This window comes from Physella acuta, unplaced genomic scaffold, assembly GCF_028476545.2.
Source record: "Physella acuta isolate Inbredline_101_S28 unplaced genomic scaffold, ASM2847654v3 ptg002210l, whole genome shotgun sequence".
Lineage (NCBI taxonomy): Eukaryota > Metazoa > Mollusca > Gastropoda > Physidae > Physella > Physella acuta.
The window spans coordinates 9267-31731 of NW_026733710.1; the positions used below are offsets into that span (position 1 = coordinate 9267).

The window sequence follows — 22465 nt, forward strand, 5'->3', positions numbered from 1 at the left end:
TATTTTATTTAGAATGCATTTCCATATGTGTCAGTAATCATTAATTTGAGTGACGTCGTTTTTTTTTTTAGCTATTAGCTTCCTACTGTTGAGCCGGGTACTGGACGGTGGGGTACGAGTTTACCCTGCGTTAAGTAGTTTGGAAGATACGCCTGGTGAGAACCAAAGGACAGAAGCGACCGATACACTGTTATCAAACCGATATTCAAGCCAGTTAGTCGAAGTTAGCCATGTTGAGGCCTGCCTGGCTAATGGGGAACACCTCATGAGCCGGTGATATCCGTAAAGAAAGAAAACAAAGTTAACAGTTTCTAAAGTGGATTGAGATAGTCCTATACTTATATTATTTGATAACTAAGTTTATTATTCTGGCGAAACATTTCTATGTTTTTATATGAATAAATAGTATTTTATACTTTAACCTTTTATTTTAAATAACGAATCATATTTATTTACTTAGTCCTAATCAAATATTAAAATATTGAAATAAAAATGTGGCTCTTTAAAACTGGGAAATTTTGAAAATTGTAACTTTTGGCTCTTCCGTCTCAAAAGGTTGCCGACCCCTGGCCTAAACCACTACAATAGAAATTCTTCATGAATTATAATTTGTTGAAGATCAATATCGATTACACAGTACTTCCTAGTTGTTTTTTTTGTTTCGCTTCAGTAAACAAGAGTTAAGGTTTTGATAGAATCTTAGCTTTAGATCTTTCACAGAAGCGTGTACTAGCTATTTTAGCTCAAAATATATAATCGAGATGTAAATAAGATCTTTAGCTTGAACAAGACTGGTCAATTGTCCAACACATAGGGTCGGTAAAATTATATTTAGAAGTCAGTAGGGGCTGTTAGCACTGTGGGCTGCTAGCACTGTGGCGGCTGTTAGCACTGTGGGGGCTGTTAGCACTGTGGGGGCTGTTAGCACTGTGGGGGCTGTTAGCACTGTGAGGGCTGTGGGGGCTGTTAGCACTGTGAGGGCTGTTAGCACTTTGGTGCTGTTAGTACCGTGGGGGCTGTTAGCACTGTGAGGGCTGTTAGCACTGTGAGGGCTGTTAGCACTGTGAGGGCTGTTAGCACTGTGAGGGCTGTGGGGGCTGTTAGCACTGTGAGGGCTGTTAGCACTTTGGTGCTGTTAGTACCGTGGGGGCTGTTAGCACTGTGAGGGCTGTTAGCACTGTGGGGGCTGTTAGCACTGTGAGGGCTGTGGGGGCTGTTAGCACTGTGAGGGCTGTTAGCACTTTGGTGCTGTTAGTACCGTGGGGGCTGTTAGCACTGTGAGGGCTGTTAGCACTGTGAGGGCTGTTAGCACTGTGAGGGCTGTGGGGGCTGTTAGCACTGTGGGGGCTGTTAGCACTTTGGTGCTGTTAGCACTGTGCTGCTGTTAGTACCGTGGGGGCTGTTATCACTGTGGGGGCTGTTAGTACTTTGATGTCAGTAGGTGATGTTAGAAGATTTCATGGAGTAAAAAACATAAATACCAACCATTTTTTTTTTAAATAGCAATTTCAAGAAAAAAAAACTAATGTCTTATGAAATTGTCTTGTTATTTCAAATTCCTTTTTATTTTCCCAGAGTGTTTCGGTCATCAAGTGAATAATTTAATGGCATACATTATGTAGAAGCTAGTGTATATATATATATATATATATATATATATATATATATATATATATATATATATATATATATATATATATATATATATATATGTATAAAATTTAGAAAGTGATGTATCCATTATCTAACCCATTGTAGACAAAAAATACAATATTTAAAACGTTAACTATCAAATTACAAACATTCTAGAATACAAAAGGCGATGGTACAACTGTACCGATGGGCTTTTGTTATTTACAAACTGAACAAATAATTCATGCTGATGTTTGACACTTGACTCCTTGTTTGTCATTTTTTGATTGATCGATCTGCAACAGTTATCAGTTTTACTATACGCTGCCCTTGAACCCCCCCCCCCCCCCCCTCCCCATTCAATATTGATACTTTTATCCTTATTCTAGATCAACTCTGTTCGAAAATAAATACCCCTCTTTTAACTTACAAAATAAAAAAAGCCAATGCGGTTTTTAAAAAAAATCAATATTGTTTAATATTACATAATACGTCTGTGTTTATGGCCAATAGTCTGGGACTAAGAGGCATCTCTACAGCCCATTGATCTGACGGTATTGATTAAGCGAAAAGAGGTTTTGGTTTGGTTTCAACCTAAACCTCCATCGATTAGGTTACTTCAAACTGTTTACGTATTCAACAATCTTGTTTAGAATTTTATGTACAGCATTCTTCTTCTTCTTCTTCGTTCTTAATTTTTAGTGTTGGGAGGGATTGAGCCTTATCTGCCAGATGGTTTGAACTCGAGACTTTTTTTTTCGAATTTATCAACCATGAGCTTTGCCGACTCGACCATGCTTCCATCACAATTAAGGATTACGTGTCAACTGGTTATGGATTTGCTTCCATAGCCTTTGTCCAACCAAGAACAACTACAAGGCAGCAGTTGTTTGATTTTGGAGTTGTCTCTCCTAGAAGAGTGGCTGTCCCCAGCTAACGAGCCTCATCTGCCCGAGGGTTCGAACTCGAGACTTTTCGGTTTAGCAACCATGAGCTTTTACCGACTCGACCACGCCGACCCCCACGTACAGCATTCGTATTGGGGGAATTTTGTTAGTAATCTATGGTGTTGAGGATATTGTGTGGTCATGTATCATGTTGTGGGCACCAATACACCATGGTCATATATAGAAGTCAATGAGGTAATTGTTCAACCTTCATCAGCCTCCTCTCACATCGACAACAGCATGCCCAGTCCAAGCCAAACAAGAAATGCTTCAAACAGGAAACAGGCTTAAAGATTAATTGGAAAAACAGAGGTGATGAGAATAAACAATAAACAGGAGCTCCCACTACTATTTTAAGAGGTTGATTGCTTCATATAATTAGGGAGTGTAGCGAGCGAGGATGGGGGAGCAGATGAGGACATTTAAAAACTGTATCAGCAAGGCCAGGTATGCATTCAACAATCAGTACAACATGGACGTCGAGCACTGTCTACACTTTCCAAAATATTCCTGTTTAACAGCAATGTGAAGACTGTTCTCCTCTATGGCTCTGAGACGTGGAGAGTAAAACAAACTAATAACAACAAACTTCAGAATTTCATTAATGAATGCATGTGCCGCATATTGAACATCGAGTGGGCTGAAAATATTACCCATGCCGAACTGTGGAGAAAATAAAACCGAGCTATACCCTATAGGCCACGGGTTCCCAACCTGGGGGTCGCGACCCCCTTGGGGGTCGCGAAGGTCTTTCTGGGGGGTCGCCAACGGTTATACTAAACCTTAGTAATTTGAAACAAAACATAAATATTTAGAAGAATTTTTGAAATTCGGCTTCATTAACATAACTGGAAATGTAATAGAGAAGAAACAAAGCGCACTGTACAAAGTTGTTCTCAGTCACGAATCTATGAAATCTTCAAAACTAAAACACCATTTGAGACGAGTCATTCGGAACACACCAAAAAATATATGGAGTTCTTTCGTAGATAAGAAGCTAGTTGCAAACGCCAGAGACTTGATCGAACAGGAAGTTTTCACCAGCATTAGTGCAAGCATCAAACGAAGTCGCGATAGAAAATGCCAAGCAAAAAAAAAAAACAATTGGAGAAAATCTCATCAAACGTTGCATGTACGTAAATGTTAAATAACACATTTTTATCGAAATTAAGCTTTCACCATTGTTTGCTTTTCAAGTTGATAAATCAACAGACGTGAGTTCGTGTTCGCAGTTGCTGGTCTGTGTCTATATTCATGCGGATGATAGCAAAGAAGAGTTGCTCTTTTGTGAAGATAGCATGGAGAAAATAAATACCTTTTTTGAAACTGGATGATTAAAATGGGTTAGAACGGCTGTGGGGATTTGTACGGATGGCGCGCCATCTATGCTTAGCTCAAAATCGGGCTTTCAGAAAACAGAAAAGATTTAGCTCCCTAACCACTGCCCTAACCAATCGACATCAAGAGTCCATTGCTAGTATAAGTCGTAAATTATATAAAATCTGGAGCCTTCAAAGAACTGAGCAAAAACATTAATATATATCACGAGGTTCTGCTCTTCTACACTACAGTACGCTGGCTGTCAAACCAAATGTTGTAAATTGTGTTTATGAATTGAAATCTGAAATCAAATTGTTTTTGGAAGTGCAAAGGAAACAAGACTTTTTGGTATACTTAAAACGACATAGAGTGGTTGGAGAGAGTATCATACCTGGCAGATGTGTTCGAACATCAAGATAAGCTTAACCTGAAGCTTCAGGGAAAATGAACGAATATTATAACTTTCCATGATTATCTCGGGGCATTTTTATCAAAGCTGCAAAATTGGTAAAGAAAATAAATCTAGGAAATATTGTAAATTTGAGAAATTTTGAAAGAAGCGATTTCTGGGCATCTAGAATCTCTTGAAAACGAACTGCATCGCTGTTTCTCTGAGCTGAAAAAAAGAAGAATCTGCATTTACGCATTACTCATTCTCTTCTTCCCATGATGTTGCCAGCATTCCCGATGAATTACAAGATGAATTCTTTGATTTGCAGAATGATTCCGAGTAAGATGAAAAACTGCAGACACAATTTTGGTGTAGTATTCACCATTCATACCCAAACGTAAAATTGATTGCCTTTTCGAGAATATATTTTCAACACTGTTCTTCGATTAAAAACAAAATTAAGATAATTATAATGACATAGGTTGGCGTTAACAAAATTTTTAAAAAATTAAAAACTTAACCACGAAGGTTTAGTGAATAGTATGCAATTTTACTCATGCTATTAAAACAGTTATCAAGAGTAGTTCATATTGAAAGTCTACTAGAAAATCTTATTTTAGTGCTTATTGATTACCATACTAATTTCGGATTTTTAATTCTATGGGGGTCGCGGGTCACTTACTTTTTATAAAAGGGGGTCGCCACTCGAAAAAGGTTGGGAACCACTGCTATAGGCAAAGAAATACAAATGCGCTAATGGTGGTTTGGACACAACCTGCGTAAACCAACAAGCAACATCACCTCGCATGTTCTAGATTGGAATCTCCAAGGAAAGAAGAAAGTAGGTAGGTCAGAACAAACGTGGAAAAGGTCAGCTGTCTGTGATGCAGAAGCAGCAGGAATGTCGTGGGCCCAACTTGGAGGAATCACCCAGAACCGAGTACGATGGGGGGTGGGGGTTGTAGTATGTTTGCGTCCCTATGCTCCACAAGAGGTCCACATGAATGACGATAATAATTAATGTAGTTTGTTGATTTTGTCCAAATGAACGTACCCCCCCCCCACCTTCGTCCTCCTGGGATTCTTTTGTGGTGAGGGGAGGGGTAGCTAGAAAGTTCGAATACACACTTTTGCATTGTTTCTTTTTTTCCCAGGGTATATAACCAGGATAGGTCAATTTTGCCGAAAATATTAATTGAGTTGTTTCCCTTTGCATGTTAGGCGTATCCTGCCTTTGTCCTTTACCACGTCTGTGTTACAGTTACGTACTTTGTGTTGCCATCTCAATCCCAGGATGTGTCAGAGACTAACGTTTATGGACTATATCCTCATTTTTACGTCTTTTATATACTTGTGACCAATGGGAAAAATTCACATCACCGAGATGAGGGCATTGTTTCTTCCAGACTTTTTTCTCCGGGGGGTTGAAATTTTCGTGGGAGGGGGGGGGGGGGGGGAAGGACACTGTTAAAAGTATATATTTGCTATGACGCCCCCCTCCTTCCCCCCGAAGAGATGCATGGAAGAAAATCAGGATGAGAGAGCTGCTGTCACACACATGTACTGAACAATAAATAACACACACACCATTCCTCCCCCATTCACATTAAAGGTGAACTGTAAACATTAAAAAAAAACTAACAAACCGAAACACACTTGTGAAGACACAACTCACCTCAAAATAAACTGACACCAGCTAACACATAGGCCTACAACAAGACTATCTTCACCTTTGAATTTAGTAACGTTATGTTTTTATCCTTGAGCTGGCAGTAGATTTCCATACAGGTCACAGAACGGTGAATGTGTAGTTGGTTATAGAAATCTGTGCCAGGAGGCCTTCTTTCACATTTACCATTATTTTTAAAACAATAACATTTCAATGAAATGGCCACCCCATGCGGATCATCTCAACGACAGAATCGTTGAGCCTCTCTCCGACTGTGTCGCTGAGAATAAAACCCTTTGGTGGTTTCTCAGTCAACACTGTCGTTGAAAATAAAACAATAATTAAACATGCTCTCCACAATTAGGAAAGCATAAACTGTAGGTGTTTTGAAGCTAATATTCCAGCCATTTTGTTTTGACGAGAGCTAGTCCAGATCTAGACTAGATCTACTTGATCAACGATTTACACTGATGTAAAACCTACGTAAATCAAATCTACAAGAACAGGATTTACATTTAGATCTAGAAATCTACATTATTGACTAGAGAGAAAAAGTTAAAAGTATGCCTAGTGCGTCGAAAGTAAATGATAGAATCTAGATCTAGAAAATCTAGTAATTTTTCAGTAGCACTAGATCTAGATCTAGTCTAGATTGACTAGATAGAAAGATAATTATTTCTGTGGCATAGCTGTCCTTTAGCATTTAGGATCTAGATCTACTCAATTTTAAATCTCTTCTATTTCAAATTGTTTGTAGATCTATATCTACAAGATTAGGCTTAGGTCTAAAAATATACTAAAGTTAAAGCTACACAAGTACACATCATTCCTAAACTTAATGCCATTAATGATTAATGGCTAAAATTCACTGAGCATTGTTGCACTTAAGACTTAAACGTAAGGCCTAAATACTAAATAAAATTATTACGTTAGCTTAATTTTCGTGACAGCTTTTCTCTTCTTTTTTGCCATGCTTAATTTAAGTCACTTTCATGTGCTGGTAGCTTAAAATAAAACTTGTTTAGGAAGTTTATTTCTTTCTCCCTTTCATAATGCTGCAAATATGAGTAAGACGCTTATTATTATAATTAAATAGCTGCGATAAATAATCATTTGCATCTTTTTGGGGGTATTTCTTTTACATGAACTGTGAAATACGGTATCTCAAATTTTGCGCGTAACTCAAAGCGAAATATTACTCGCTCAACTGCTCGTATTTAAAAAATCTGGTATGTCGAGGCACTAGAATGTTGAGGTACCACAGGATCTACTATGTATTGAAAGAAAACATAAATTAATTATAGAATAATAGGCAAATATAGTAATAAAGTAGGCCTTATTTAGATTTTATTCAGCCTACTAATAAATAATTAAATAGGCCTAAAGTAGTACTAGATATTAGTTAAATCACTAGTATTGTGTAGGGTTATTTTTTATTAAAAAAAACAGATCACATCTTATACATTAAGGCGGGCGCAATAAAATAAAAATAATTTATTTAGGACCTAGGCCTATCTTTTGGAGATCTAAAATTCTAAATGAAAAATAAATTATTAATTAGACCAACAATAGGCATAGTATGCTAAATCTATTTTAGTATTTAAATTTAAGGCTCGGCCATCTACTAAAAATTTTATAAATGTCATAAAATGGCCTACTTAATTATAATTACTAATTACTATTAGGCCTAAGTTTAAACTAGAGATAGCCTATTTTATTAGTAGAAAAAGTATTAGTCATAGTTAAGATGGTATAGCCTTATGTAAATTAATGTAATCAGTGTTAGATATTATGATATCGATCAAGCAATTATTATATAATATCGGAAAGGGGCCTAGCACTCTCTTAGTCATTAGTCTATTAGGTCTTACAAGTAGTTTAGCCTATTTATATATTATAGGGCCTATAGGCTGTTATTTAAATTAGGCCAAAGGCTTATTAGGAAAAGGCTTAATAGGCTTTAGTTTTTAATTAGGCAACAAGGCAGAGGCTTAATGTTGCTTATAGATTTAATTTGAAATTATTATGATATACGCTACTCTGCGACTATCACTATAGACTGCTATAGAGTATATTATAGCCTAGGCCTATCTAAATAAAATAATTCAACTCACTTAGCTTACTATAATTTTTAAAAATGTTTAGTTAAGTATTCAGCTCTCTATGTCAGCTAAGGCCCATAATTGTAATTATCCTACTGTTAGATCTATTAATTATTCAATAATTAGTTAGTAGGCCTAATTATAGGAATTAGGTCTGATACATTAAGTCCTATACATTGGTCGTAGAGTAATACTATTGGGCTAGTAATTATATACAATATCTATACAAGCCTACTTATCGTTAATTTGGAAGTCTTTGCATTGACCTTAGTTTTCAGATGTAGCAGCCTAATTTTTATCAGATTATACCATAAAATCAAAAGTAGACTTGTAGATCTTTTTAAAACAAGGCATGAAATATTAATTTAAATAATATAAATTAAACAAATAGCCTAAATAACAACTACACAAAGTTAAAGTCATAATAACTTTTTATAAAGGTATCTTGAATTTCAACTGGAGGTAGTTTTGATAAATATTAGTATTCTGAACATTAAAATAGGTAGACTTAACATACATTTGTTCTGAAAACATATTTAGAAATTGGTTTTAAAAAATGAGGTTAGGATTGGGGTGATAACTAGTTGAGGATTAGATATGATATTCATTGTGTTTATCCATGTTGTAATTTCTCTTTTACAGGTTCATCCAAAAAAAAGGGAAGATCTGATTTTTACCAGTAATAAGACTACAGCATACTAAATGACACAAGATGTTCTTTCTCTATTACCTCTTACATTTGACATAAAAGTAGGAAAAGGTATGACAATTATTAATAAGCTGCTTTAAATTTTATAATTTGTTTTTTTTATAACTTAATTGTACCATTTTTATTTCCAATAATGATAAATATAATTTAGTGTCATTTATATTTTAAAATATTTATATTATACTAGATATAATTTACTTCTATAATATTACTATCCAGGTTTAACAGTCTATGCCTACAACATAGATCTCCAGGACTAAAAGTACACAAAATGGCAATCAGTATATCACAAGTGTAATAACACATGCATCTAATCTGCTTCAATGGCGAGAACTGGGTGAATCCTCTCAAACATTAATCAGGTAAGTTATCACAAGTTTGCTTTGGTTTATTTTGAACATGTTGATTGAGATAGATTTTTATTTGTATAAATATTGTATTTAAAAAAATATTTTACCTAGTAAAACCAAGTCAGTGGTGATGATTGATACAATATCATTATGTATTTTGTTAAATATTTGTTTTGCAAAATATGCTGATTCGCAGGAAGGATATATATATATATATATATATATATATATATATATATATATATATATATATATATATATATATATATATATAAACAGTATCATTTAGTGGTTTGTCTTACAAATTTGAATTATTTACTTAATCTGTCTTAACTGCTCAACAGGAACTAGGCATACCTAATGAGCGTCAAGCTGATACAGTAGATGTACAGAAGAGTTTATACACAAGGTAAATATTGATAAATTTTAAGTTTTCTTTTTTTAAGGATACATGTAGTGTTTTGGGAGAAAGGAATTAAATTATTTAAATTAGGCCTAAAAGTTTATTTCTCTAGCTTATGTTTCACTTAAAATAACTTAAATTTTTCCCCCTTTATCACTAAAGCAAAATTTTATAGATATCTATGCCATGATTCATCTCATTCAATCACTTTTTTCTTGTTTTGTTTTGATGTATTAAACTAATTTAAACTAAAGATTTTTTTTTTTGCTAATTTTATTATTTCAGATGGATGATTAAGAAAATCATTTTGTTTTGTTTCAGGAAGTGAAAAGTGATGTAAAAGGCAACTAATACTTCCATCTACCATAGTTAAACAAGAATCTGCAAATGGTGATAATTGCAATAATCTTGATATATTAATGTTTGGCTTTATAATTATATGCAATTGTTTCATAAATAAATTATTTCTCAAAATTTGATGTATTTGGTTTTCTTACTTTGTACATAAAATGCAAGTGATTGAAAGCTGAAAAGGGTTGTATGTAGTTATAGTATTCCCAGCACAAGTTGACATTAAAACAGCTGAAGCCCTTTAAAAAAAAAAAAAAACAAAAAAAAATAATCTAGGAATGCTGTTTCTATTAGCTGAGCATATATTTGGAAAAGAACTTAATTGTTTACCAGAGAATACTGTGACCCAGTTTGTACTCCAGGCAAAAAGTGTCTATGGTTAATATTATTAAGTTAAAGAAAAGTATCAAACAAACAGGATAATATTAATAAGCAAGACCTCCACACTAGAGAAGTATGGAATGAGTGTTGCATGGAATTCAAATCAACTTTGATGTTGCTGATTGCTACACTGGCCATAATTGGCCTACATTGATTTTTGCTGAGGTAGGCAACTGTTTTTGTTTAACTTTAGATGTCGACTAAATAAAGAAGAAAACTGACACGCCAATACCAAAATCAAGAACTTGTAAAGTTCGTGGTTGCTAAACCGAGAAGTCCTGAGTTCAATCTCCCGTGTAGATGAGGCTCTATAGTTGGGGATAGCAACCTATCTTGGGGATACAACACTTGTTCTTGGATTGACAAAAGATAAGAAAAGAAATCCAGAAAGAAAAGCAGCTGAACGAAGAAGAAAAAGGCTGGATATATTCGGTATCAACTGTACAATTTTAACAGACACACATTTCAAACTACACATGCATTTCAATGACAAAGTTCAGTGAAGCCATAATGTTGAGTTTGACTGAATGAAGAACGATATTGTTATTTCAAGCAAAGTTAAGGTTTATTGTCTTAAAGACATTGTCGTGGATTGATTTAGACTAAGACTTCCCTGTTAAATAAGCCGACAACGATGGCTCTTTTTATTTCTCGTCTTTGATGTTGCTTTCAAGAACTTGTATGAGATTAGATTACCTACATACATAAGGCTACACAGTTTGGAATCTTGGCTTTCTAATAGTGGACCTGGCTACATGACATTACCCCCACCCCGTCAATTACCCCCCCCCCCCCCCGGAGGAGACCCCCCCCTCCCGTATTTACCCCCCGGGGCAATTACCCCTTGTCAATAACCCCCCTGGAGAATCCCCCCCCCCCCCCCCCGGCCTCAAGTTATGATCCTAACTCAAACTCTATACCTATGTATTTCCTTAATCCTAATCGATAAAAAAAATGACCAAACCCTAAGCATTCACCTCAGCCTAAAACTTAACACATAACCAAAACCAACTCTAGACTTAGGTTTCAGCCTAACCTTGACCATAACACTAACCATAATCCTAGCCTTAATCCTAACCCTGACCATAACACTAACTCTAATTCTGAATCTAACCCTAGCCCTAACCTTAGCCCTAACGCTAACCCTAACCTTAGCCCGAACGCTAACCCTAACTCTAGCCCTAACTCTAACTCTAACCCTAGCCCTAACTCTAACGCTAACCCTAACCATAACCCTAACCTTAGCACAAACGCTAGCCCTAGCCCAAACTCTAACTCTAGCCCTAACTCTAACCCTAGCCCTAACGCTAACCCTAATCCTAACCCTAGCCGTAACCCTAACCATAATCTTAACCTTAGCCAGAACGCTAACCCTAACTCTAACCCTAGCCCTAACGCTAACCCAAACCCTAACCCTAGCCGTAACCCTAACCATAACCCTAACCCCAGCTGTACCTTAAGAGGTGTGTGCGTGGGGGGGGGGGGGGAGATGTCCTCCTTGGCGGGAGGTAAATGACAGGGGGTAATTGCTTCAGGGGGGGGGGAGAGAACTAATAATCTGTAAGTCCTACTATTCAATACATTTGGTTAACACAATGTCGTCACACATGTAAAACAAAATAAGCAGTGTTTTTATTATTTGTATCCTTAAAAAATGCAAAATAAATGCTACGCCATTAACTCAACCCTCTTTTTTCTCGTTACATATCGTCACATAAAGCCACCGCCCAAAATGATGGTGACGTCAATATACAATCATAAAGTGGTCACCCATTAACCACGACTCATTCTTCAGACGATTTTGCACCAAACCCCCCTTCTCTAATTGTAACAAATTTTCACAAAAAGCCAGATCTTCGCTCCCCCCCCCCCCCACCACTCTCTTTAAAAACACTACACCTCAACACATAACCCCCTCCGCCGTTCCCCTGAAACTGCATTTTACTTTCTCGCATATACGAAGTATAGAGAAAGTCTTGTAATCGTTTTACACCTCACTGATACGGAAAAACATAATTTTGCAATCTTGTCCGTATGTCTGTGTCTGTGTGTGTCTGTGTGTAAACACGATTACTTGAGTACCGTTACAGCTAGGTTGATGAAATTTCATATATAAGTATTTTATCAAAATCATAGATCCGTATAAACTTTTGAGTGATTTCCGATAACCGAAAGTGGTACTTTTTCTACTTTGAATTTTTCAAAAGCCTATAACTTGAGTACTATTGCAGATAGATAAATGAAATTTCACATGTAAGTAAAAGATCTAATTCTCTACCTTCTGTCAAATTTTGAGTAATTTCCGTTGACAGGAAGTACTAATTTACGCTATTTCCGATTTCTCAAAAAACGCACGTAAATTTATAAAGTACTAATAATGTTGCGCACTATTATGCACATCTTTATTTGACGTTTCACTTGGTGTGCAATTCTTTTTTCTACGAGGTTTTATTCTATTTTAAAAAGTTTAAGTATTTAAAATGGATTAAAAATCATGTCTATATCCCGAGTTGCCATTCCCCGTAGTGTTATATTAGAATATTCGAGAAAGTTTAGGGGAGATCACTCCCGGTTTATTATAATATGTACTGACCTCGATAAACATTGAGTTAATAAATGAATTAATACCAAAAGCAATCTTTTAAAGCCCGAAATAACGGATGAAAGCAAAAATGTGTCGTCACACTTTCCGATCATCCCTTCCCATAAATGAAAAAAAAAGCCTGAACATACTAAAGGAGAGTATGGATGTTGATGGAGGATCCCAACGTTAAAAATTAAAGCAGCGCAAAATTTCAGGAATCCACGTAACATATTATTATTTTTCCGTAGGTATAACAAAGGTATTTACATTGTGTTTTATATTTTACGAGCCGCTATCATACGCCGCTATTTAGTTGTTTCATTTTCTACTTTTCAGTAATTCATAATTTGTGAATTTGACAGTAACAATGCTGCCACTGAAAATATTTGCTTTAAAACACTATCAGTAGCTCGTTAAGGACGATAACCCCCCCCTCCCCACCCTCCTTTCCAAAAATCCTACCCCCCCCCCTCCTCGTGAAAGCAGCCCCCTCTGAGTTACCTCCACTAAGTTTAAAATCGTTTCAAACTAAATTATCTGCCCCTAATAGCTGTCACTAAACCCGGCTCTACGATTGTAAAACATTTAGCTTGAACCACAGCTCACCAGACCATGTAGGGATGGGGGTGGTAGCGATAGAGAGAAAGAGAGGGGGCTGCTAGGGGCGCTTACAGCTTGGTGTTTTCTATGGTATCCATGAAGAGAATTATTTATATAGAAGAAATATATATTAAACCAGCGTACCCGTTCCGCGCGTTGCTGCAGTCTCAGAAGACAGATTGACGCAATATTTTAAGAGGATTCCATAATTACATTTGCAATCACGTATTTTTTTACGCTTGACATTGATTTCTAAATCTAAACAATTTAAATGTAATCAAAGCCGGTGTTATATTGCTTTCATCATAGTTGTTGAGGCGCAAATTCTACCGCACACAGTAGCCCATTGTATCCATAATGTATCGCACTCTTTAAAACGAACGTAGGCGCAATAGTGTTTATGAGGGACCCACACAGGGGCGCTAGACCACACGCCAGTGGTGCAGTAGACAAAAAATTTCCCTACTGTAGGGCGCTCTTTTAAAACTCATAGTGTTCCTCCCGAAGCCAGTGGCGCATCGGGTCAAACGAATTGTCATCGAATGTCGTGTGCCACAGGGTCAATATTGTAGAGTGCTCTTTAACACAACCTTAGGATATCTCAGGGCGCCAAATCGCTTCCTGCCGGGGCGCCGGCAGACGCGCCTGATTCCATATAGTCAAAAATTATTGTTACTAATGTTACCCATCGTGTCTTTAGTGTATAAATTAAAAAAAAAAAAAAAAACGAACGTAGGCGTCATAGTGCTCACATGGTAGCACGGGGCGCTTCGGGTTACGTAATATCCGGGGCGCCGGCGGCTGCGCCTGTTGTTGCTTTTTTACCTTAGCCCCCATGCAGTTTTAATATCGCCGCCCTGGATTTTCAGGCGCCAAGCCGTTTATTAACAAAAATCGCACCCTCCAGGGAAACGCCCATAATAAATTAAAATTTTTGTTTTCGCAGAAACCTTCTCGTGAGTGTTTTCATTAACTCTCAAAAGTTTAACGGCACTCAGATAAACGATGTCAAACAGCATCCGTTTTGTTTTTTACAAACTGTATAGAGAAAAATTGCACCCTCCAGAAGCGCCGCCCTGTTAAAATAAAAAAAAAATAACCTCCCCTGAAGTTTTATGGCGAGCGGATGAACGGGATTAAACCGCAATCTACTTTTACGTATATATACCCTATATAGGGATCTATATATAGAATCGATTCGCGCCCTGCTGGGGCACCGTGCTTGTGAAATATATCCAGTGGTATTCTTAACTTAAGTTGCATGGCCATAGGATGAAAGATGTAGTGCTGCATAGAGGACATAAACAAACCCACAAACAAACAAGCAAAACTTCATTATATATATACATAGAGAGAAATATAAATAATTCTACATATGCATATATATATATATATATATATATATATATATATATATATATATATATATATATATATATATATATATATATATATATATATATATATATATATATATATATATATATAGCTACATTTGGTGACTTCCCATTTTCCCCAATGGCGTCAAATTTTGCACATAATCCACCTATTAATTCATGTGAAAAAAAGCATCGTTTTCATCGTAAATTATTAGATTTTGGTATCAGCCTCTCTCCGGTCGTCGCTTAGCAAATCTGTTATCCAAAAATTCAACAAGCATGTATTCACCTGTACATTTTGCAGTTTGTGTCATCTCCCCTCACCCCCCCCCCCCCCCCCCACTGAATGATAGTTTTTAAACGTGCACAGTTAATTGTATATTTTTTATCTGCAGTCAGTTATTAGTACAGTTAACTCTCATTAGTCATTTATTGAACTGGCAAAATGCTTACTTCTTCTATATATTTTGCTATTTTTCGCCATGGTGTCACCCCCGAAATTTTGACACCTTGCGCAGTCCTCAGCCCCGCCCCCCCCCCCCAACCTTGTGAAGCCTCTGGTTAGGGGTACTACTTGAGTACAGTAAATATGTATATGTATATATATATATATATATATATATATATATATATATATATATATATATATATATATATATATATATATATATCGGGGGTGGGGTATAGCCCCTTGGCACATCTTGTACCTACGCCACTACATAATCATGTTCTTAAGATTATATAGCACATTCTATGTATAAATTCGATAAAAATAGCTATTACGTATTCTGCAATTTTATATTTGTAATAACATATTGTAAACGAAATGAGTCTTAAATTCGATTAAAAAATGGGCCTTTATATTATGTATTTTTTCTATTTTGCAATCATATCATGTATTACTTGTTGTATAGCCTAGATTCTATAATAATATACTAATATATTCTATATTACATAATCCTATATTATATCGTTTAGTAATCTCTACCCTAATGTTTTCTATACCGAATAATCAATATTCTGTAATTCAAAATTGTGTATAAATTAATCATACAATCTCTAAAATTAATCATAACTATGATCACAATTAAATTCAGCAATCCACTGTATTAATTTATATTGCTAAAAATAATTTAATTTTCAATTTTAAAGACAGAAGATACATTTTTTATAATATTAATTATTATTAGCTCTGTAAAATGAATGGTTGTTTAATTTTTCTTATATTAAATATTTTAAGCGATTAATTAATCGAAATGGTTTTATTCCGTTAGCTAGTTTTTACAGTTTATAACTATTATTAGAGTCTCAACGACAGAATCAAATGAGAAAAAATCTATAGCGTTATTATATACCGACACTGTTGATAAGCCACTCAACGACAGTGTCGTTGAGAATAGTGTAGGATCGGCTGAAATGGCTATAAAATATTAAAGAGATAGTAGGTAAATAGCAAGTTAAAACATGGAGATGCTCTTGTTATAGGGTGCCGTGATCTGGCATCAGAGAACAGGCTACCTACACAAAATTTCATGTTTTATTGTGAGTCTAGTCAACAAAACTTACTGGAGAATAGTTACTAATTCGAATATAGGCCTATGTAGAGTTATGTCATTCTATACAATACACTCAAAGAGAGAGAGTCATATCCAAATTATTAACCCGCCCCCCCCCCCTCCCCCCCCCTCCCCGGGAGCTACAGATGACCCCCTTACTCCATTAAGTATATATGTTTTACATCATGATAATTTAATTTAATAAATATAACATTTTATACTAAGTCATAGACTATAGGCCTAGATATTAGTACTACTGTTGGTAGCCGTGAAGTTCATCATCATGAAGTGTCGGTTCTCCAAGACTACCATACTAGAGAGGCCTACAGGCTCCTATTATAAATCTAAATTTAGAAATAGGCCTATGTTTATAAAGTTTTAACTTTAGGAATCACCAGATCTAGATCTATAATAATATGTAGACCAATTATTTTTTTAAAATGCTACAAATTGTTTGAGAGTCAAAAAAAAGCCTCTGACAAAACGGCCAGACAAAATAGCCCGGTGAAATTGAAATTCACGTTGAAACAAATCATAGAAATAAGGGGGTGTTTTTAGACTCAAGATCTAGAATCTAGATGTATTACTATTGTATTATTATTCAGATCTGGTCTACATCTTGGCACCTAGATCTAGTTCTATATCTTTTCTTTATTTAGGTCTAAACAAGCTTTTTTTTTTTTTAATTCTTTTCTTAATGGAATTCCCCTTTTTATGTGTCTTGAACTTCCCGTTTAATATTTTAAATTGTCTGGTTTCCCATATAAACAATCCTTGCGTGTTATGAAAAAAACGGTTTCAGTTTCACTGTGGATTTCCCTTTTTCGATTCGTATAATAATTGGAAACCACTAAAACTAAAATGAGTAAATCATTTACCTCAAGATCTGTATATCAGACTCAAACAAGAGGTAGAGGCACCAATTCAAGAGGAAGAGGAACCCATCCGATACAACCACAGCAAGTTGGAATTCGACCCGCTGCTAGTACTACGAGTACTACTAGAACTACGCCTATCCCAGCAACGGCAGCTAGCAGTAGTAGATCAAGTACAAGTAATATGAACCACGGTTACAACAACAGTATAGGCGCTGGGGCCAGAAGAACAAATTTAAATTTTGGAGAAGGTACAGACTTAGTCTAACACTCTTAGAGTCTCTAAAAGTACTAGTACTTACTAGTTTACTAGTCTAGTTGTTAAGTGCAATACTAGAATAAGTAGTTAGGGCCTAAATCTACTTACTCTGTAACTACTTTGTACTTGTAACTTAATAATTTATATAATTTTTCTCATACCAGTTTAACTGAATTTTACTATACTGTGAGAATCTTCTGGAGTCTGAGTGCTTAACTCTTGGTAAAATCTTTAAATGGCATTTATTTAAAATGCCAGATTCGAAATGGCTAGATCTTGATTCAGACTAGATCTAGATCTAGATTATTCTAGATCTAGTTGGTAAAAGTGAGATGGTCCTTTTTTATGGGTGTGAAAACTGTTGATCCTGAAAACTGCTGGTCATGAGGCATTTTGTCTTATATCTTACCCCACCTGATTGGTATTAGTAAGTATGAAGTGTTTAGGTAAAAACCAAAGATGATTGCAAAAATATTATATTAAATAGGGGCCTAATTATATTATTATATTTATTAGGCATAGTAAAAAATCAGTTTTTTTTTAGGTTTGCCACCAAGGCAACAGAATGACTATGACGCTGGTGAGGAATACAACCAGGCAAGAGGGATAAATCATGTACCAACTGCTCAAGGGGACACAAGTCAAGGCCAATAGTAAACTAACATTAGCCTTTTTAAAAAAAGTACTTTTTAATTAGAAAATGTGTCTTTGTAAAACTTTAATTACTAGTAGGCTTTGCACAAAACTTTTTTTTAACAATGTTACAGCATGGGCCTATAATCTGTTATTTAAATTTTAAATAAAAAAGCATCATTTAAATCCATAAATCTAGAATTACTTTTGATTTCATCTTACTAAAAATATTCTATATGCAGCTCTGGTGCTTACACTGTTTATACACCAAATGAACATAAACGTGAAAAAGTTCGAGCAAGTAAGCTCTGTTTGTTCTCTATACTTTATTAAAATATTAAATTTTTTGTTAGACATTTGTGTTGAGGAAATTATCTATTTTGGTCCACCTTGCTAAAGGGTTTTTTTTTAATTTATAATTTTCAAGTCTATTGTAGTTTCTGTTCATTATTGAAAACATTTTGTTTACATTTTAATTTTATGAACTTTTTTTTATAAAATGACAATGCTTTTTTCCACCCATTGTCACTTAAAGCCACACCCCCCCCCTCCTCTTCCCCCCCCCCCCCCCCCCTCCTAAAACGACATCAGACTTTAGGTAAAATTCAGTTTCTATAATATTAGTTTTTTAAAATTCAAAAGTGTGACATCACACTATCTGAATCCCATCATCACAAAATTAGAACCCTACCCCCTAGGAGTGTGATGTGATTTATATGCGACCCCTAATTACATTAATTGAAAAGAACACAGCTTTCATTTTGTCACTTTTAAATTTTGGCATTCAGTCAATGGCTATGTAAAAAATCATTGTTTGTTCTGTTAATATGTTAAATATAATAGGCCTACATTATATTTACAACACCTACATTTAAAAGCTGTTGTTATATAATATTTGAATGAATCCATTAAATGAAGTTTAAAAAAAAACAGATTTACAACTGCAGATTTGGCCTACTTATTTCAGTGGCTCAGAGAGAAACCCAAGCATATGAAGAGTATAAAAGAGCCAATGCAGCGAAAACATACAATTATGTTGGGACCGTGGGTAATACATTTATCCTGATTAAAAAGTGTACATGAAAAGAATTGCACAATGTACTTTTCTTTTGCTATGGAGGTGTAGAGCAATTTCCTAACATCAAGTTTTGATTTATTTCATGTTAAGATTTGATAAAATCTTGTGGTTTTTTTTTTTTAAAACGTATTTGTGGGATTCTTCAAGGCAGATTCTTACTTAAGTTATTTTCATCAATTCAAATAAGGTGGTGGGGAAATAGATGAAGAGCAAGCAAGGAGGACGCAGGCAAATGATGTCAGGTTACAAAAATTCAACAGGCTTGTAAGTAGATTTTAGCTCAAGTGATAAATAAAAGGATTAGTTAAACCCAGGATTTTAGCTCAAGTGACAAATAAAAGGATTAGTTAAACCCAAGATTTTAGCTCAAGTGATAAATAAAAGGATTAGTTAAACCTAAGATTTTAGCTCAAGTGATAAATAAAAGGATTGGTTAAACCCAGGATAGGCGACATAGCTTTTGTCTGTTTCATAACCACACTAAATTGTTGTGTAACTAGAACAGTGTCCATCCACTTTTACTGATTCCAGTTGATGTTAGTTGCATCTTGTAACTTGGTAGACTCATATATTGAGGATCAAAGTCCCCATACTGACTGATGATCAGTTTGTGTGTCAAAAAAAAATGTATGATTAAAATATCAAAAGAAATAAACACAATAAATGATAATGCTACCTTAGGTCTTCTTGTAGTAAACTGCATTACACAAACTTCAATTAAGTGGCACTAAAAATCATTTTTTTTTATAGAGAAAAAAATTTACTGTTTGTGCACATTACAAATGTATTTTATTAAAAGAGTGTAACAAATTGGTCATAAAAAATTTTATCCTGAAATAATTAAAATACGAATTTTTTTATTTGTTTTTTTTTTTTATAAATCAGCAACGTCAACAAGATTTAAGAGCTGAAAGAAAGAGAGCTGAGGAAAAAGAAATTGAAGCCAAACGTGCTGAAGCCAGAAGAAAGGTAACACCCACTTATGTGTTTATTTCTGGAGGGAAGGCTACGACCTTGTGATTGTAATTTTTTTAAACACATTAAAAATAAAATGAAATTTACCCCATAAATGACGTCACACTCACAGGGGGGAGCGGGTCTGTAATTTTTTGACGGTGTGTGATGAGGGAGAGGGGGGGGTTCAGATGGTGCGACGTCACACTTTTGCATTATAAAAAACCAATGTTAGAAAACTGTTTTAATAAATTGCAATAGGAAATGATTAAAATACTCTATTTTGACAGAGTTCAGAAAAGATTTTGGAAAAATATTGATGTTTTAAGAAAAATTCAACTGCAATTTTGAGGGGCTGTGTAGGCTGAGGTGTGACGTTATTTTAGAGGGGGGGGGGGGTCTGGCTTTTTTTGTGATGATGTGTGACAGAGGGGAGGGGGGGAGGTAAAAATTGTCAAAAAAGCGTGACGTCATTTATGGATGACCCCATATGCACATTTGAGGCTTTTTAATACCAATGTATTCGGATGGCGTGGTCAAATGGCGTTTGGATTTTAGCCCAAAGGTCTCGAGTTTGGATCTGGGTTTTGACTTGTGACTGTAGGATGTCCCTGAGTTCACCCAGCTCTAATAGGTACCTAACATATGTTGTGAGTGTAAAGGCGAATGGGCATAGTGCTAACCACCATATCTCATATATGCTGAGGTCAAGAAATATGAACTCTACTTCATCTGCCCAATGGATCACTAGGTCTTAAGAGGAATCTTTACTTTTATTTTAATACCAATGTGGATCAAAACAAGCAAAAATAAAATCTGTTTCTTCTTTTCTAGGCTGAGCAAAATGAGTTAAGACTACAGGAAAGAGTTGCCCCTCCTGAAGAGCTACGAAGGCAAGTAGTGATAAATATTGTCCTTGTATGTTGTTTATTATGTTAAAAAAGAAGTCTTTAAAATGTATCAGTTAACACAGACTCATGAAACAATTAATATTTTATAGATATTTTTTTTTCTTCAGTCTGCTTAAGTTGGGTTGTTCTGTTAGTGAATGGAAGGGGACCAAAATAATCTAAACACATGCCTGCATTACTAAAATTTAGTATTACTAAAATTGTTTTCATAACTTTTCTTTATAAATTGATTTCATACTTTTGTTTACATTTTGTTCTTACAGACAGCGAGAGGCATTCCTGAATAAGTTAGAAAAGAAGTCACCGTAGATTTTCTTTAAGTCGTTGGTTGGTATTGATCTCACAGATATTAAATGAAAACAACTTGTGATTTTTATAAATATGCCTTGGGCATGTTTGTTAAGTATGGGCCAGACATAGAAGAAAATATTTTATATAAATGATTTATTCTTAAGTTGTAACATTTTTATACTTAGTTTACTCTACCTATTGGTAACTTTAATAGTTTATACATAGATTTTCAATCAATTACATGTTCTGTTGAAAAACAATTAATTAAACATCTCCTTTTTTTTTGTACATAGTTTTTATTTCAAAGATACTTATTAATTTAACCTCAAAGATTGAAGGTAATCTGATTTTTTTCAATTGGGGAGGGTTTGACATTTCATTATGTTTTGAATATATTATATGCCATTACAATGAGGCTGAGTAAATATTTGTATGAATAATTATTAGCAAAAACTAATGTGCTTAATACTTTCATGTTAATTCTTTAAAAAGCATTTACAAGTTACTATTGTATAAATATTACATATTCATTTAAATATTTATTCAATTGCTGAATTGTAAAGACACACTTATCTATTTAGGGGTCATCCATTTATGACTTTCACACAGAGAGGGCGGAAGGGGGAGAGATACACATATAAATGTATAAATTAAAACTTCAGTGCTTGTAATTTCTTTTTATTGATGCTATGTTTTGGGATGGTCTAGGGAGAGAAAAATATTTTTTAATGATAAGCCGATTTTTGTTCTCAACACATTGTAGATTTTACTTTTAAAATTTAGGCTAAATATAAGAAACTGGCAAAAATAATAATCATTATTCCATTAAATAGGTATATTTTATGTTGTGGGAGGTCTACTTAAGTTTTTAACGTCTACATTATGAGAGGGGGAATAAAATCAAATTTTTTATTGTCATAAAAGGATGAACCCTAACAGAAAATAAACTGTATGCTCGTTAAATACCACTATATTTACAGCTCCTTGATCAATTAAAAAAAAATATGCAATAATAAATTATATGTATTTGTTGACTGTACATTTATTTATTGTATGATTTGATATTTGATAAAAATTTATGTGGTTTGAT

The 22465-nt window shown here is 34.8% G+C and overlaps 1 protein-coding gene and 1 long non-coding RNA gene across 13 annotated transcripts; both read left to right on the forward strand.

Moving 5' to 3' along the window:
- Window positions 1-6188: 6188 nt before the first annotated feature.
- Window positions 6189-9999, forward strand: LOC131932559 (uncharacterized). Of its 12 annotated transcripts, none has more exons than XR_009384612.1 (5): window positions 6189-6336; window positions 8704-8821; window positions 8990-9132; window positions 9465-9529; window positions 9845-9999. It is a non-coding gene; the product is annotated as an uncharacterized LOC131932559 (long non-coding RNA). The 12 variants fall into 12 exon arrangements; XR_009384611.1 differs by lacking the exon at window positions 6189-6336 and adding an exon at window positions 6352-6431; XR_009384610.1 differs by lacking the exon at window positions 6189-6336 and adding an exon at window positions 6356-6442.
- Window positions 10000-17123: 7124 nt separating this feature from the next.
- On the forward strand, window positions 17124-21393 carry LOC131932555 (uncharacterized). Its single transcript, XM_059289479.1, has 8 exons — window positions 17124-17500; window positions 18053-18161; window positions 18384-18442; window positions 19109-19189; window positions 19407-19483; window positions 20105-20188; window positions 21008-21066; window positions 21348-21393. The coding sequence occupies exons 1-8, from the start codon at window positions 17236-17238 to the stop codon at window positions 21391-21393; spliced, it is 780 nt and encodes a 259-aa protein (XP_059145462.1). The 5' UTR covers window positions 17124-17235.
- Window positions 21394-22465: the final 1072 nt, after the last annotated feature.

Coding starts and splice junctions, on each gene's coding strand:
- LOC131932555 (XM_059289479.1), top strand. CDS start 17,236: ATGAGTAAATCATTTACCTCAAGATCTGTATATCAGACTCAAACAAGA. Junction 19,190..19,406: donor CAATTATGTTGGGACCGTGG/GTAATACATTTA, acceptor AATTCAAATAAG/GTGGTGGGGAAATAGATGAA. Junction 20,189..21,007: donor GTGCTGAAGCCAGAAGAAAG/GTAACACCCACT, acceptor CTTCTTTTCTAG/GCTGAGCAAAATGAGTTAAG.